At 37.8% G+C, this 18,900-nt stretch overlaps 1 protein-coding gene across 1 annotated transcript in view; it reads right to left on the minus strand.

Annotated features, from left to right (window-relative positions):
• The window catches only part of LOC134479278 (U1 small nuclear ribonucleoprotein 70 kDa-like), a 77,009-nt gene extending 59,476 nt beyond the window's left edge, over positions 1-17,533 (minus strand). The window contains exon 1 of the mRNA XM_063262716.1: positions 17,372-17,533. Within this exon, the coding sequence (XP_063118786.1) occupies positions 17,372-17,378 (7 nt within the window). The 5' untranslated portion in view covers positions 17,379-17,533. The remainder of the gene's footprint in view (positions 1-17,371) is intronic.
• Between the last annotated feature and the right edge of the window lie 1,367 nt (positions 17,534-18,900).

Here is an 18,900-nt window from a genome sequence, read left to right on the forward strand (position 1 = left end):
ACTACTAAAGCTGATAAACAACTTCAGCAAAGTGGCTGGGTATAAAATTAACTCAAATAAATCAGTTGCCTTCCTCTATACAAAAGAGAAACAAGCCGAGAAAGAAATTAGGGAAACGACACCCTTCATAATAGACCCAAATAATATAAAGTACCTCGGTGTGACTTTAACCAAGCAAGTAAAAGATCTGTACAATAAGAACTTCAAGACACTGAGGAAAGAAATTGAAGAAGACCTCAGGAGATGGAAAGATCTCCCATGCTCATGGATTGGCAGGATTAATATAGTAAAAATGGCCATTTTACCAAAAGCGATCTACAGATTCAATGCAATCCCCATCAAAATACCAATCCAATTCTTCAAAGAGTTAGACAGAACAATTTGCAAATTCATCTGGAATAACAAAAAACCCAGGATAGCTAAAGCTATCCTCAACAATAAAAGGACTTCAGGGGGAATCACTATCCCTGAACTCAAGCAGTATTACAGAGCAATAGTGATAAAAACTGCATGGTATTGGTACAGAGACAGACAGATAGACCAATGGAATAGAATTGAAGACCCAGAAATGAACCCACACACCTATGGTCACTTGATTTTTGACAAAGGAGCCAAAACCATCCAATGGAAAAAAGATAGCATTTTCAGCAAATGGTGCTGGTTCAACTGGAGGGCAACATGTAGAAGAATGCAGATCGATCCATGCTTATCACCCTGTACAAAGCTTAAGTCCAAGTGGATCAAGGACCTCCACATCAAACCAGACACACTCAAACTAATAGAAGAAAAACTAGGGAAGCATCTGGAACATATAGGCACTGGAAAAAATTTCCTGAACAAAACACCAATGGCTTATGCTCTAAGATCAAGAATCGACAAATGGGACCTCATAAAACTGCAAAGCTTCTGTAAGGCAAAGGACACTGTGGTTAGGACAAAACGGCAACCAACAGATTGGGAAAAGATCTTTACCAATCCTACAACAGATAGAGGCCTTATATCCAAAATATACAAAGAACTCAAGAAGTTAGACCGCAGGGAAACAAATAACCCTATTAAAAAATGGGGTTCAGAGCTAAACAAAGAATTCACAGCTGAGGAATGCCAAATGGCTGAGAAACACCTAAAGAAATGTTCAACATCTTTAGTCATAAGGGAAATGCAAATCAAAACAACCCTGAGATTTCACCTCACACCTGTGAGAATGGCTAAGATCAAAAACTCAGGTGACAGCAGATGCTGGCGAGGATGTGGAGAAAGAGGAACACTCCTCCATTGTTGGTGGGATTGCAGACTGGTAAAACCATTCTGGAAATCAGTCTGGAGGTTCCTCAGAAAATTGGACATTGAACTGCCTGAGGATCCAGCTATACCTCTCTTGGGCATATACCCAAAAGATGCCTCAACATATAAAAGAGACACGTGCTCCACTATGTTCATCGCAGCCTTATTTATAATAGCCAGAAGCTGGAAAGAACCCAGATGCCCTTCAACAGAGGAATGGATACAGAAAATGTGGTACATCTACACAATGGAATATTACTCAGCTATCAAAAACAACGAGTTTATGATATTCGTAGGCAAATGGTTGGAACTGGAAAATATCATCCTGAGTGAGCTAACCCAATCACAGAAAGACATACATGGTATGCACTCATTGATAAGTGGCTATTAGCCCAAATGCTTGAATTACCCTAGATCCCTAGAACAAACGAAACTCAAGACGGATGATCAAAATGTGAATGCTTCACTCCTTCTTTAAATGAGGAAAAAGAATACCCTTGGCAGGGAAGGGAGAGGCAAAGATTAAAACAGAGACTGAAGGAACACCCATTCAGAGCCTGCCCCACATGTGGCCCATACATATACAGCCACCCAATTAGACAAGATGGATGAAGCAAAGAAGTGCAGACCGACAGGAGCCGGATGTAGATCGCTCCTGAGAGACACAGCCAGAATACAGCAAATACAGAGGCGAATGCCAGCAGCAAACCACTGAACTGAGAATAGGTCCCCCGTTGAAGGAATCAGAGAAAGAACTGGAAGAGCTTGAAGGGGCTCGAGACCCCATATGTACAACAATGCCAAGCAACCAGAGCTTCCAGGGACTAAGCCACTACCTAAAGATTATACATGGACTGACCCTGGACTCTGACCCCATAGGTAGCAATGAATATCCTAGTAAGAGCACCAGTGGAAGGGGAAGCCCTGGGTCCTGCTAAGACTGAACCTCCAGTGAACTAGTCTATGGGGGGAGGGCGGCAATGGGGGGAGGGTTGGGAGGGGAACACCCATAAGGAAGGGGAGGGGGGAGGGGGATGTTCGCCCGGAAACCGGGAAAGGGAATAACACTCAAAATGTATATAAGAAATACTCAAGTTAATAAGAAAAAAAAAAAAAAGAAAAGTTTCTTCCTCTTAAGATTAAAACAATCTTATACCAGGGCAAAGCAATAATCTTATCCTAGGCCTTATTATTTTCTGACATTAGAAATTTATATATATATATATATATATATATATTTTAATGATAGGGATGATTCATGCTTACTCAGGAGCAAAGGTAAGAGTTATAACAGATTGTTTTTTATAAAATCTGCTAGCAGTAAGAGATGGAGTGAAATATTTAGTGTTAAAGGTAAATTTTCACTAATCTAGAAAGCAGTGCTTACAAAAGCATCCTTCCAGAGTGAAAGCCGACCTGACACCGTGTTCATCAGTAGACGTGCTTGACAAGAGATATCTACAGAGGGGAAACTTGTATTCATCAGAAGGAAGGGTGGTGGTAATGTAATGTTAATCTTTTTACCTTGTTGTTCATTCATATGTATTTTTTGTACTAAATGGAAATAATGATGGGACGAATGGGAAGGAGCAATTACAATACTAGTTACAATAGTAATACAGTAATAGGAGTTATACCTCATTGCAACTTAAAATGGACTTTGATTCACACAAATGCATACTGCAAACAAAATCAAACATAGGAATCATTTAAAAAGGAATATTCACATAAAATGTAATACAGTAAGAATGGGAGGAGAAGGGAATTGTATATATAATTTGTTATGGAATTATAAATTAAAACAACAGTTGAGGTATCCCTGAGTGTCTGTCTAAAAGGGTTGACCAAAAGTGACAGGAAATCCCAAATGCTGCCCATGATATGGAGCAACAAGAACTAACTATTTCATTTTGGATGGGAATGTACAACGGAACTGCTTTTAAAATCAGTCTGGTAGGATTTTGTAAAAATAAAACTCAACATCCTCTTATTAAAAAAAATGATAGAGTGTAAGATCAACATTGAAGATATAGAAAGAAAATCAATTGACTTATTTAAAAATCATCCATAACAGCAATTTAGACTCTTGCCCCAAACCGTATAAGATAGCTCAAAATAGACTACCAAAAGCATTACTATACAGGCTCATATCTAAGAGCAATAATATGGACCATGACAATTTTATTCCAATACTGCTAAGAGGTATAACATTCCCTTGAAAATTTTTGGTTCTAATACTTCCTGTCTCTTTGTGTCTGTCTGCCTGACTCTTTCCGTCTTTCGCCCATTACACACACACACACACACACACACACACACACACACACACACACACACACTCAAACAGATGCACACAGAGACAGAGACAAAGACAGGTTGGGGGACAAACAGAGATCTTAAGAGCTCTTTTGCATTCAGTCGCCTGTCAGTCTGTTCTGTACTGAGGTTCTCCATTATTAAGATAAAGCACAAAGCATCCAGATTAAGTGATATTAGATATATAAAACATGAAACTCAGTACTCAACGAGAAACTACTAAGCAATCAACAGTATTTTATTTTGTTTTGTTTATTCTCACACTGAGAAGTAAATATCAAGTGAGCTGGAGCAATGAGAAGAAAAGCAGCGACACTGGCATCTGAATTCATCTTAGCATTGCTCTATTCTATAGCATGCTGCCTTCAGCCTACCAAGTTAATAGGAGTGGGGCCAGAAATGTAAACATCACTTGAGCATCATCTCAAAATAAGCATTCTAGCCTGCTGTTTCTGAAGCTGATAAACTCTATTCATCTCCACTGTATTCTCCTGAGACTACATGCTGTCTCTAGTGTGATGCTGTTAAATAAAATGAATATATGCACTCCCTCAATGTTCAAAAGGCAACAGGATATTCTTATTAATATAATAGGGGATTCATATTTAAATGGAAAAAGCATTCCTACAAAAATTTAAAAGCCCATAGAAGTCATAGTTTACATTAATAATAGTCATGATATTCAGTGCTTTTCTTTTGTATATTATTATTCCATTGTCTAATAGAATTCAATAATCAAAGGTTCTATTACAGAAGTATGTGTGCATTTTCACAAATAAACTTAAGCATATATGCTATTTCTAAACACCCATGTAGAACGTATTAATATTAAAACGAATGCAGATTACGGTGACATGAAAGTGAAAATTCCTCAGGAGAGACTTTTTTGGATTCCATGTATTTCAGTTATGTATAAACACATATGTATAAATACATAAATACATTTATGTATTTATTTTATATCAATTTATGTATTTATTATTCAGCCACTGTGTACTTGGCGTACATTAGGCATCTGTAGGCATGACAAATAAGCAAAATACACACACTCATAAAGCTCGCATTACACTGAAAGAATAATACGTATAAAAAAAGAAGGTTGTAGAATTTGCTATCTTGAGAAATAAAGCCTGATGACATGATTTTGTAGATGTCCACAGGTTACTGTTTACACAAGAAAGACTCTCTGAGGAGGAGGCAGTTAGTTGAAGATCTGAGTGAGGAGAAAACACCCAAAGGCATCCTTCCAGGATGAGAAATAGTACTGCAAGTAAGTGCAGACAGGAAATGCCTTAGAACCTTGCAGCTTCTATCCCAGGACCAAGAAGAAGGCCAGTGTAACGGAGGCAGAGGGAGGGAATAACGAGGAAAGTGAGGGAGATGAGGTCAGCCAAGTTAAGCGGCTTGGATTTTCACTGCATTTTAATACATTATTGCTGACACTGTAGTCTGAGGATCGAGATTTTGGTGGATTTTAATCGATGTCTAACATAAACTTACTGTATGACTCAGGAAAACTTATATCCTTTCTCTTGGCCTCAGAGCGACCTCAACTATGAAACAAAAAGATTACGGTAGAAAGTAGATGATGTATGAGTCCTTTTGAGTGCTAACATGCTATGATTCTAATCTTTGCCCTCAAGGATGAAGTTGAACACTCCCTTTCCTTAAAAGTCCTGAAGCCCCGTGAACTAGAAAAGTATAACTCAGGGCATGTTGGTCATTTGCCCTACATTGTAAAACTGCCAAGACTGAAGACAGGCCAAGGAGCCAAAGACTACGTTTTCCTGTGTTGTTGACATTTCTTCCAAGACATATTTGCTGTGGTTTCTCTTATTTTGTTCCAGTCTTTAATACTTTTCCAGTTTATTCTAGTTCCTGGATAAAACCTTTCTTCTTTCTACTCTATCACTGTGTTTTTTTTTTAAAAAAATAGAAAAAAATTGAAATAGAAGTTACTGACCACCACTCAATTCCTCAGAAAACTAGGTTTAATTTCCTAATGTTTGGTAGAAAACAAGATACACTCTTATTTTCTTTGTAGAAAGGTGCTTGAACATCTAACTTTGGTGGAAGTCTGATCACATTATAGAGATTCCTAGTCCTCAATACAATCAATCAATGTAGCGATTCCTTCCACCAAATAGCCACTGTGACCAAAGATTAGTTGTCTCTCATCATAAATAATTTAGAAAGCCTACTAAATGAACACTTCCATAGACTCATAAGCTTGCTAAATAAACAAGCAGTACACGCACAAGATAAACCTTTTAATGGAATGGCTAAGAGATTGGCCTTTTAAAGAATATTTACCTTGGAGCTAAGATAAAACCCAAGACTGAGTTTAAGAGACAAATGGCACACAGAATGTACCCTGTCTTCTGTAAATGAAGAAGGCAAGACTACTGCCTATGATCTGTGGTATGTTGAGCTTCAGGGATCCAGTTTAAGCAATGGAAAAAGAAAATTGTTCTCACTTTTGAATAATACAAAGACTTGTCAATTTTCAATGTGATACGATTGCTTTGTGTTTGAGAGACCAAAACACATCACATGAGAAACAATTCTAATTTTTAATGGAAAATAATATCTGACACACAGAAATCCTAACTATGAGAAAAATTGCATCTTATAACATGAGTGTCAGCTAAGCTAAATAAACACTAACATTGGCAACAATGTGAGTCATTTGAAGAGCACTTTATTAACTACAACCAAGAACTGTGCTTGATGACTTGGTTGTGAGACTTCTGCTTTACAAATAAGCAGAGTAAACTTGGAGCAGAGCCTCAGCTTCCTTGAATGTCACCTGCAACTGCCAAATGCAGCAGTTGGATTAAATGTTTTCAAATTGTAATTCAATACTGACATGCTGAGAGAATATTTTAATGCTACATATTCCATTTGCATGCTGCCATGCTAAGTGTTTAAACAATTCATCGACAATTTAAAAAAACTGAATCAGTGAAGCAACATTTTGCTAACTAGGAAAAGCCATGATTTATCTCAGTAATACAGGGCCTTCGAGTTGTTACAAAATGCTGGCTGTGAGTCCAAGTTAACCATCAGGGAAAGAATATACTACCTCTCTGGGCCATCATGTTCTCATTTGTGACATAGGTAATAAGATTCTCTTTTCATAGCTCTTGTAAATAGTGTAGAACTCAAATCATGGAATTACTTACCATTCAATATCCAATTCTGCCCAGTACAAAGTCTAGGACTAGGAGGCAACTTATTTAGCGACATAAAGCCTCCGTATTTACATACATAAATGAAGGTAAAAAGTTGAGTTAGTTGAACAAGTTCTTATCAGGATAAAGTAAAAAAATGTATGCACAGCATTTAGAAGGAGACTTACATCAGTAAATAGTAACTTTCATTTATTATGTTCGATTGGAATTAGTGGCAACTCTGACCATATCATATGAAAATGCAGACCTGAGGCAGACAAAAACCAACACACCTTGAAGGCTAAGAAAATAGTGTCCTGTGGATTGTTAAGGAAGGGTGAAGGATGAAGGTCTGATATGGTGAGACTGCAAAAAAACAAAAGGGTAAGAGAAAGGCACAACAAATTAGAAGACAGAAAATAAAATCATAAGACAAAAGAAACAGATTTCTCCTTGAAGATGGCAAAATAGTGTCACACAGGACATTTAAATGCCAAATCCATGCAAAAAAAATAAAGGAGGGAAACAATAAAACTCTGGGGTTGGTAGTTTGACATGTGTTGAACAACATAGATTAGACAATATGAATTGCAAGCTCTCTGTAGGAGATAATTTGTGACTAAATTTATGGCAAAACCCAAAGAAGATATTTGGGAACTGTTTAGTACCTTGAAGACTGGAAGTGAAGGTGCCATTAATTGAAGAATTTGAGAAGGATTTACTTCAGAAATACATTTGTCCCCAGATTTTCTACCCAGGGATAAATTGTGTTACTATCTATTTCCTTTGGATAGAGTCCTGAAAACTCCAATTGGCAATCCATTATCACTAAATGAAGCTTCCAGTACCAATACTGGGTGGGTTCCACTTACTGGAGTTGTTAGTCAAAGAAGTCCCATGGGAATCCCTAAACAATCAGACTGTTGCAAAGCTCTAGGTAGCTCTCCACAAACTGATGGGAAAGCAACACTGCTGAAGACAATGCCTACATGACTAATTGAAATGAAGAGGTCAAGCCTGTGCCTGTATTAAGCTTCTACTCTGCACACTACTGTCTTTGGTACAGAAACATATTCAGCACATACCAAAGGAGAAATGGAAACCCCAATCAAGCCAAATGCCCTTTGATTTACAGTGGTGTCATGCCTGTAAGATATGCTAGGACAATGGCTGCACAAAGCCTGTTAAAATAACCAACCAATATCTGATGTGACTTAAGGTCAACTCTGTGAGTTGGAACCCATGCCCCAATACTAACTTGCACACCAAGTACCTAAAAGTAAATGACCAAAGAATCTAAGGTAAAACAAAACACCCAAATCTACTGTTTAAAAGAAGGGGGAATAAAATTACTCCAATGATATTCTGCTATGTTGTATTTATAGATCAGTGCCTGGTTCAGCTATCATCAGAAAAGCTTTCTGCTGCAGTGGATGGGAATAAATACAGAGACTCACAGCCAGAAATTAGGGAGACTGAAACACCTTGGAACTCTCAGCCCTAAATGGGGTATCTCCCTCAAATCCATCCCCCCAGGGCTCCAGGAACCCAACAAAAGAGTTAGCAGAATGAGTGTAAGAGCCAATGGAGATAGAGGACACAAAAAACCAGGCCCCTCTAAATCAGCATGACTAATGTCCAGCGAACTCGCAGAAACTGAGACAGCACATACAGGGCCTGTATAGGTCTGTACAGATGGGGTCCTAGAACTCAGTTGAGAAGTGGATACATGCCTCCTGTACCAGAAGCAATCTCCAATTGATAACTACTTACAAATGAAATTTAGTTTCCTCAAAGGGAAACAAACTGCTCTTAAGGGCAGGTCACATGCCCAGCAGTAGAGTGGCAACAGACAAACTCAACAGTGTCTTTGTAGGCTCCTTATAATGACATAATGTCATGTAAGTTTTTTCCATAATTTAGTCTTCTTATTCTATCTTATTTTTTGTTTTGCTTCAGTTATATACTTTTCTCTCTTTTTTTTATCTTGGAGGTCCTTTGTTTATTTAATATGGCTTCCAGTTTAGTGTTTTTATGAAATTCCTGAATTTCTTGTGTGAATTTCTTGTATTTCTTGTACCTTCTCTTGAGTTGTTCTCCTTCTGTTTGTTCTGTGCAAATCTGATGTGCTTTTTTTCTTGGATTTATCATATCATAATACTATATTATTCTCTTAGAACCCTGTTTGCTTTCTAATGAGAGATACAAAGAGGTAGAGAACCAAATGGGATGGGAGGTAGGGAGAAGTAGAAGGTTGGAATACCATAATCAAGATACATTATATGAGAAAAACATCTAATTTCAATAAAGGGAGAAAGGGACTCTATTACTATTATATTTTTCTAAATAATATATGGCAAACTATAAGAAAATAATTTTAAAAAAGATGTTTCTCAAAGTGAAGCATATTATGAAAAAATAAGAACAAATGATGCTTAACCCTAATGGGTAGACATAAGGTTTTAGCTCTTAAGTTTCCTTCCGGACCAGGCAGTTAAAGTCATCTATGTCAAGGATGATTGTGATCATTCCCAGGACAGCATTTCCCTGCAGCCATTAGCACATCACTGCCAAAAATCATCTGATGGTCAACCATTATAAATCTGGTTACCAAAAAGAGAAGAACTTGAATAGACCCGAAGAAAGAAAAGTACCTGAAAACAGAAAAGATGCAATCAAAAAAGTCAACTGAAATGTTCCTAAAAGAGTGAACTATGCGCTGGACACTGTCTGCCCAAAACAACACTGGTGGTTTGGAAAGGGTCTCAGAAATAAGCATGCAAGCAGAAAGTGAAAACAGTACTAGAAGAGATAAAACGGGCAATTTCCCAAAAGACACAATGTCTCCTCCACAGAAAGTAGGACAGAACAGTAAGAAAACTGGCTAGATTCATTAATATCCAAAGAGAATTTTCAGAAGGAAAGCATTGATGAAGCTGACAAAAGTCACCTGGGTAAAACCAAACATAATAATGTTCAGAAGCTCTAGCTATGTTTTAGTGGTAAGAGCACTGGTTGTTCTTCCATAGGACCCAGATTTAATTCCCAGCACACAGATAGGAGCACCATAACCACCTAAAACTCCACTTCCAGGGGATCCAATACCCTCTTCTGGCCTCCACAAGCAGCAGCTATGCATTTGTTACACAGATGGAAAAAAATGCCCATTCCCACGAAATTAATTAATTTGTTAATTAGAAAAGGATGTTCAGAATTAAATAGTGTGAGTTGCCACATAGCTGATATGCTGAATGAAACAGATTTATAGAAAGATAGAAAATTGTTGACGATTCTCACAGTATCATATGTACTTAGAGAGGGAGACTTACAGAATGAGGATGCAAACAAATTTTAGATTTCGCAGTGATGGAAATATACTAGTAAATAATATAGCCTCCACACTTTTGCAGAAATTGAATACATCACTAAACTTCTACATTCTATCATGCTTTCCAAAAAGGATGGCACTAAAATAAAGATATATTTAGCTTTGCCATTGTCTAAAGGAAATGTCATTTCCCATGATGCTTTTCTAACAAAGCTCCAGTGTGATGGATTCCACCAAAACAAAAGGTGACCAAAAGAGAAAGTCATAGCTATGGCAAAAAAGAATAAATGGGAATTGAGGAAAACTCTTGACATAAAAGGGGGCATCCCAAGGCACTGCTGTGTATTAGCCCAAGACACAACCCAATCCATTATTAGAAACTGTTGAGAATTTGAACATCATTCCTTCGAGACTAAAACATTTGAAGAATGATGGAAGAGTTAGATGATTGATGAAGAATTTGGGCTGATTGAGTGATAAGTACACAAAAAACTAAACAGAAAAATGAAAGAAATGCTCAGAAAAAGAACTACAATTTAATATACTGTTTATGAATGACCTATTCTGAATATAGAAAATATCGAATGTAGAATTATGATAGGTATATAGACAGAGAGAGAGAAACAAGAACTGTTTGTGTGTGTGTGTGTGTGTGTGTGTGTGTGCAGGCATGTGTATGAAGTCAGAACATAATGCCTAAACTGAAACATCTGTAAGTAGCACTATATTTAGCAATTCTTCCCAACATTGTTCAAGACATGGCACACATACATAAATATTTATAAGGCACACAGAATAAATGGAAAAGCCTGATTGAGATTGAAGGCAACTAGACAGGGGCTTATGCCACCCCAGGTTCCACCTGACCACCCCGAGGGCAGGAAGAATCAATATCTCCCCCACACCTGAAATCGATTTTCTGCTTACTGATTGAGAAGCTCTGATTTAGACATGGGGGTAAGTACCAAAAGAACAACTGAGAAGAAATTATGTCCTCTGAGTAGAGGGAAGAGTGGGGACACACAGAAGGGATGGAATTCTGCTATGCTTCATAGTCAATCTTGCAGATCCACTGAGTCTTCAAATCCTATGCATATATCACTTTAACTATAAGAAGGAAATCAATCAATCAATACAAATTACGTTATGAAAGCGGAGGCTGAACTGAGAACGGCTGGTAACATTGTGTATTTTTAAGGGCTAAGTATACATACATCTCCCTGTTTGGTTTTTATAGTAATAAGGAACTGAGCAGCAGTTATTGCTATATACATGTCTCTGAACTGAAGAAACATGGAAAAGGAGAAAGTAAATACACTGCTCACATTAACACAGCCAATAACCACAACACCGAAGTCCAGGAAGACCGTTGTCCACATACTAGAGCCAAACTCCAGCCTTATTACATTGTCTCTGAGAGACCAGAGCTGGAGGGTCCCGATAAAGGACTTTGTATAGCAGGATAAAGGAAATTCCTCAGCTAGGAAAAATGCTAGGAGTGCCTTTTTGTTTGTTGGATTGGGTTGTTGTTGTTGTTGTTGTTGTTGTTGTTGTTGTTGTTACTATAGTAGCCTACACAAGTCAGAAAAGTGAGGAGTATAAAAAATTTTTTTCCATCACCTTTTTAGCCTTCCCCATTAATAAACTTCCAAAGCACGTCCTAGCTTCCTCTTACAATCTTGATTCAATCAAGTACCCTATTATTTTAGAATCTATCACCCCTGTTCTGTGGGGTTGCTACACTCTGATGATGAAACATGAAGGCTGAAATCATGGAAGCCCATCTCAGAGGATGCTTATCATCCTTTCTCACATCACTACTTAATCATTTTAATGAGGTCACTTCTATGGTTTGAATCCTTATAGTTCTCCAATTTCAAGCTAGAACTTACCTCTGGTAAGATATTACTAGGAAAGGAGGACTTTATGAGCAAGCTTAGTCTCCTTATAAACGGCTTGGGAGAATCCGTAGGCTCCCTTTTCTCCTTCCTTCATGTGAGGGTACAGGATCCCTCATTCCCTACATCAAGGTGCAGCAGGAGGCATCATCAATGAAACATAAATGCAGGCTTCACAAGACACTGCACTTGCTAGTCCTTTGATCCTGGAGTTCCTAGGCTTCAGACCCATGAGAAAATAATTTCTACTTATAAGTTATTAAATCTAAGGAATTTTGTTTGGGTTGTCAAAATATACTGAGTCACAACTGGTTGCCATGATTTCCAATATGGACTCTGATGCATAAAAAAATCTTTCAGATGTGTTCAATGCACATTTTATGATCAAAAACTCAGAATTTAAAAAAAGGTGGAAAGTTTTGGAAGACCAATATATACATAAATTTCATAAATAAAGTTAATTTAGCGACCACTGCCATTAAGTTTTTCCAGCATTTTTAGATTTGAAATCTTTCTATACTAATTAGCTTCAGAAATCTCTAAATCATTACTCAGTACACTTGTAAGGAGAGAAAAGATTAGTTTTAAATAGACAATTCAAAGAATACAGCAACAGCAATTTCTAATAACACAAAATTAAACGATAGAGGCCACTTGGATAATCTATATTAACAGATCAATGATGGTGAATTGACTGATCTTGCTACAATTTCTCTATCTCCCTTTTTGTAGAACCAGTTATGAAGGTATTTATAGAGTAAACCTTTAATACTTGACACACATATGTACTTTTATGTGCACATATGCGCTACCATTTCTTAAACACTAACCTGATAATGGAGGATTCATCATTGTCTAAGACTGGATTCTATTCAGAAACATTCAATTCCTAGGCGAGAAATAGGAGGCAGTGCCTGCAGAACACAGAGGTTATATCTGGAGTAGGTCACATACACATATTTCCCCACTTGCCTTCTTTTTCCTAGTGACATTACCTTGGCTCAACACAAATAATTTTCCTCCACAGCAAGATGCTAACTCTCCTCTGGGCAGGGAGTCATAGACTAAAAGAAGTGCCCTTCCGATGACCAAAATGCGAATGCTTCACTCTTTCTTTGAAAGGGGAACAAGAATACCCTTGGGAGGGGATAGGGACTACCCAAAGACTATACATGGACTGACCCTGGGCTCCAACTACATAGGTAGCAATGAATAGCCTAGTAAGAGCACCAGTGGAAGGGGAAGCCCTTGGTCCTGCCAAGACTGAACCCCCAGTGAACTGGATTGTTGGGGGGAGGGCGGTAATGGGGAGAGGATGGGGAGGGGGAACACCCATGTAGAAGGGGAGGGAGAGGGGTTAGAGGGATGTTGCCCTGGAAACCGGGAAAGGGAATAACAATTGGAATGTAAGTAAGAAATGCCCAATTTATTAAAGATGGAGAAAAAAAGTGCCCTTCCTTGACTATAAAAGCAATTATTTTTTGGTGTGGATTTCATACATAACTAGTGATTTTTTAAATGAACAAAATATTTCATTATTTACGTATCTTTGTTTCAGTTCATAAAAATTTGTACAAACTTTGTCACCTCCTTTTGAATTCCCACAAAGTGCTTCTTAGGGATCTCATCCCTTAATGTCCCTTATTTGCATCTGATCATTCAATCAAAAGGCTCTTTGGAGGATGCTCATTGAATTGAGTAGTGCGGACACACTCATACTAACCCAGAAGATACTTTCAGAAAAGTAAACCCAGAAAAGTCAAGCTGTATGTCATGTCATTTTTTTTTCTGCAGTATATGCCATGGCTGTAAACTAACTTTGTGTTACATAGCAATACATATGGGTATTCTGTAATTCATAGGTGAATCATGTCTGGTCTGATTTGGAGTATCTGTTTCTAGTCTCATCTCTCTTGCACTGTGACCAAGCACTGTTCTAAGGATCTTCAGTCTTTTCATTCTTGGTTAAATACTGATAGTAACTATGCTACCCAGTCACTATGAGACTAGATGGCTGATGCCAACAAGGTAGCATTTGATCCAAAAACACTATCAACTAAAGTTAAGTTCTTCCAAAGTATACTTGAAATGGATAAAATGGTTTACAAAGTGGGTTCTAGGATGGCTAGGGTTACATAGAGAAATGCTGTGTCAAAAACAAAAGGAGAGGAGGAGGAGGAGGAAGAGGAAGAAGAGGAAGAGGAGGAGGAGTCATCTACTTGAAAAGTGTCATTTTCTCTTCTCTGAGACTCTTACATACTCAATATTCTGTACTAGGGAAATATTTTCTTCACAGAAAGCCTTTTAATGTGTTTTAGGACAATAACATTGAGCAAAATTGTGGTGGAGTAGCCATAGGCTACTGTTCAAACTCAGCTGGCAATACTTTTCCAGCTTCCCATGTGCAGTCTCTTCTACCCAGATTTTCAGTTTGGGTATGTTTTACATTAGCCATTGATGATCAATAAAGATAGTAAGTGGTGGTTTGGCAACATTTTATATCACAAGAGTGAAACTCTTGAGTTTCTGTCCTGGGATCTTCATCTATGAAGGAGTCTGGGGTTAAAGATGAAGCAGAAAGAATCTCGGATGTCGAGCAGTGCCTTACTTTGCCTAACAGGCCTGGTGTGCACAGTGGCAGCAGTGAGACTCTGCCAATCCAAAATTATGACAAATAAGGCAGTTACCTGGTCCTGTAATTTAGGGTAATTTGCTTAGCAAACATAGGTAAATATGTCAAGGTAAACCAGTAGTCCATGGTTACCCATCAAGCTCTATTCTGAATGTACACATCTGCCTCTTGTGTCTAGAAGAAGAGGATATGAATAGTGCTTAGAAACAATTTCTGTTTTGTTGATTTTTTTTCCATATGTTACTGTATTTTATTTAGTTCCATACTTACATGACTGAAATTTAGTCATTGTAGTAAAATTCTTTCAGGTGCAAGTTAGATTCCTGATTTTTTTTTAACATAATCCATATTATCCCTTCTTACCCTTGGCCCCTCACACAGATCCCCTTCTTCCCCAAACCATGTACTATTTTCAGGGCTTTTGTTCATTCATGTGTTGTTTGTTTGCTTGGTTGCTTGTTTAATAGAAAGGGAACATGTTCTGCACATGTGTCCTATTATTTCAGCGTTAATTTGATCCAAAACAGTGGGAGCAGAACCTAACTTATAGGTAGAAAGAGAGAGCTATTTCTAAGAATTGGCCAATCTCCTAGGGGAACTTGGCCCCCTTGTTGAAGTCGAAGTGTAGGAATCTGGAGAATGATTCCTTGCTAAATAAAAGGTTAGGTGAGGCATTGGTCCATGGGTCACAGACTTATGGCCTCCTCACTTTCCTGAGCTCCCTGTATCTGTCAACAGCAGCATGACCCTGAGCCCGTGGACAGACATGTTTGTGTTTAGAGCACCCTGGACAGAAGGGCAGCAACTACTCCCACTCCAGGCCATGCTCACTGGCTGTCCAGGAGGAATAGGAGCATGGGATCACACACTGTTTATTTGTGGTTCTTTTAAGTGATGTCCAGAGACCTACATTTCATGCTTGTTTGAAAGTGTATACCTAACAGGGGAAGCTGTTAAACAGCGGTTGGCCTTCACTTCAGTTATTTACTTATTTAGTTACGTGTCAGCATGCGGTTTATTGAGTCATAAGTCTTCTTAGTATGTAAAAATGGCCAGGATTTGCGGGTATCTGGAGGAAATGTGTTTCTTATACGTATAAGTATTTCAAAACTATTATATTTGCCTGCCAATATTTAAATCAAAGCAAAAGGAACTTGGTTCTTTTTTTGTAAATGCTTTCTTTGACTGTTAGTGTGATGTCTTAAGCAGGAAGAGATAAATGAAGATAAATAATTCATTTCAGGGTGTGAAAAAAATCTACAAGTTATCCTAAAATAAACTGAGTCAAATTCCTTGAAAGTGCTGAAAACTATTTCAAGATAAGCAGATTCAATCACGTGGGAGCTAAGAGGTCCTTTGTAAACTATGTATTTTCTTACAAATCTCTGACTTCACACAGAAAGGACTTGTATATGAGGAGGGAAAAAATTATATCCAAAACACAAAACACTTTTTATGCTATTTCTTATTGTGAGCACTGAGAACATGAACAATATTATTTAAGAAAAATAAATTTCTAGAGTAAGAAGAATGGACAAAGAGATAGATGATGAAAGACTTTCAAAGTCATGCCACCTTGTAAGCTGGCCTATGTGAGCCGTAATCCTGAAGATATCCTCCCCGGCAACTCATTATAACCTATGCAGAGGAAAGAACATGGCACCAATCTTCATGGCATAAGCCACAAGGCAAATGCAGTGAGAGAAGAAGCATTTCTTTTTGACTTCTGAAAGTTTTTCTATGCAGTACAATAAGAACAGGGCAGGATGATTTTCCTCCACAGATAAAGCAAATATGTCCTCTCAGGCCTCCTTCATGACCCCCCCCCCAACCTTGGTGAACCATCACAGGGAGAAAATTGGTGATTTTAGAAAGGCAGACTGATGGGGAAACCCTAGAGAAAGCTGTGTGACACTCTGGACAAACAACACACAGCTGCCTCCTCCTGGCTCCTTGGGAAATGTCCCTTCAGCAGTGATGAGAAAACACTTTGAAGAATCAAAGGGATAGATTCCCCAGCTGCCTTAACCACTCATTTTTATAACTACCACCAGCAATGAGTTTTAAGAGATAAAAGTTTGTTTGGAAATTCCATTCTCATGCGGACTGTGGTTAAAAGCAAATGGCTCCCCCTTCTCTCATTTTGGCTAGAGATTTATACACCTTCCAAGGCAGCCCAAGTCTTATTTCTACAACTGGACTACTAAGTATCTTGAGGTTACCTCTGACAATAACAAGCTCCATTTCTGGATTGTGGCACTAAGCTCAGACAGTTCAAGAAAATCAGATCAGTTTCGATACCTGAAAAAGTTGGGTCAGAGACCTTGGGAAGGTTTACACTAAATCAACTTGAACATTAACATTACTCAGCTCTTAAAGTTATGCAGGTTCTGAACATCCCCTGGGTTATGAGTGGTTTCAGGCACTAGTGTCTTCTGATATTCAGACACAAGTTTAATATAAAACATCTAATGATGGCAACGCAGGGGAAACAATAGTGTATTCCTGGTGTTAATGCTTTTTAAAAATAAAGTCTTACTTCTTGCAGACATTGCAATGTGCATACACACACACACACACACACACACACACACACACACATGCTAATATGCACACCCTCCATTATGCACATACATATAAATACTCATTTTGCTTGCACACTGATAAACGTCAAGAAGACAAGTAGTTAACAACCATTTCTGCTCTTCATTACCACCACTCTTAGCTTTCATAAACTCACCTGGCATTTATAAGAATAATAGTTAGCACTATGCACAGATTTACAACGAGATGCAAAGGATGATTCTTAGCGTCATCTTCAGTTCAAATTTCAGATGTTGAGTAAATGGAGACCCGAGTGTGGTGGAGAATATAGTTTGTTGATTCCAGTTTCAGCTGGACTAATCTAACCCCTTTCTACACCTAGTTAGAGGAACTCCACAAGCTGTTCAATGGTGCCCCCTTCCTGTCAGTGATGAATTTGACACAGAATAAAAACTGCTCTTTTACAATTTAAAACTAAGAATTGTTAGCCCACATAGAACCTTTGCCAGACAAGTAAAATCAGTCAAGATTCAGGATGTCAAAGAACATAATTCAAAACCATCTTTATCCTGTAACTAGAGGGAAGCAGGAATCCCAGGATTTGGGAACTCAAAATCTCAAAAGACTGACTGAAAGTATGCCCATGGTGTAATGTAGTCTAACAGTACATCAAATGTTATCATAGACATAATCTTTTCACAGTACTGTGACACAAGCTAAGGATTGGAATCTCGATAAATTGCAGGCTTTTAATTATGTGTTCAAACATTGGCAAGGCATAAAATCAATTGCTGGACAACTAAAATGGAATGTAATATTCTCACGGGGTTACAGAGGTATGTTAGATTAAGGATCCCTTTATTCAGAGTGGCACTGTAAAAGATTTCTGTGGACAAAACATCAACTGAGATTGTATGCAAGACAGAAGGGTACCAACTTCAGTCTGAAGGCTGACAGCAGGCACTTTTGTGCAGTAGAGTACTGACTAGTATATACTCAGTTAAATATCATTATTATCTGTTTTCTTCATTCAAACTTCTAACGATACTTACAGAACACCGTTCTACATGGAGCCCCAGAAAAGTAAAAGGCTTTGAAGGAAACTTCTTTCTCCGTATAGTTATAGTGTTTGACAATTAAAACCTATTGCAAAAACAAAGCAGAGGGCATTAATATCCTGAGTCTTGTGAAACAATAGTGCAAAACAGTGCGCCATGCTACTAGATAGCATAAGATAATAAGGAAATAATATACACTTGAACATGTTTTGTTGGGCAAAAGGAAGATGAGAAGAATTAAAATAAACAAAAATGAAGAATTTCTTTAATATTATATAATTTTTAGTTTGGATTTCCGGATTCCCAAGCCTCTACAAATGGGAAGATAAAATTTACAAAGATGATGAGGAGAATCTCAGAATAAATGGAAAAGAAGAAAATCCAACTTTATTTAAAATGAATAAAATAATACTGATATAAACATGCAACTTTACCATTGTATTTATTATATTTTTAAATTAAAATAGAATTATATCATTTTGACCTCTTTTTCCTCTCTCAAACTCCTTTCATGTCCTGCTCTAACTCCCTCTCAAGCTGATGGCCTCTATTTCTTTGATTATTCTTCTTCTACCTGAATGTCCATATGTGTGTGTGTGTGTGTGTGTGTTTGCATGTATGTGTGTGTATGTATGTGTGCATGTATGTATGTAGGTAGGTAGGTATG

The sequence above is a fragment of the Rattus norvegicus genome, chromosome 6, assembly GCF_036323735.1.
Source record: "Rattus norvegicus strain BN/NHsdMcwi chromosome 6, GRCr8, whole genome shotgun sequence".
Lineage (NCBI taxonomy): Eukaryota > Metazoa > Chordata > Mammalia > Rodentia > Muridae > Rattus > Rattus norvegicus.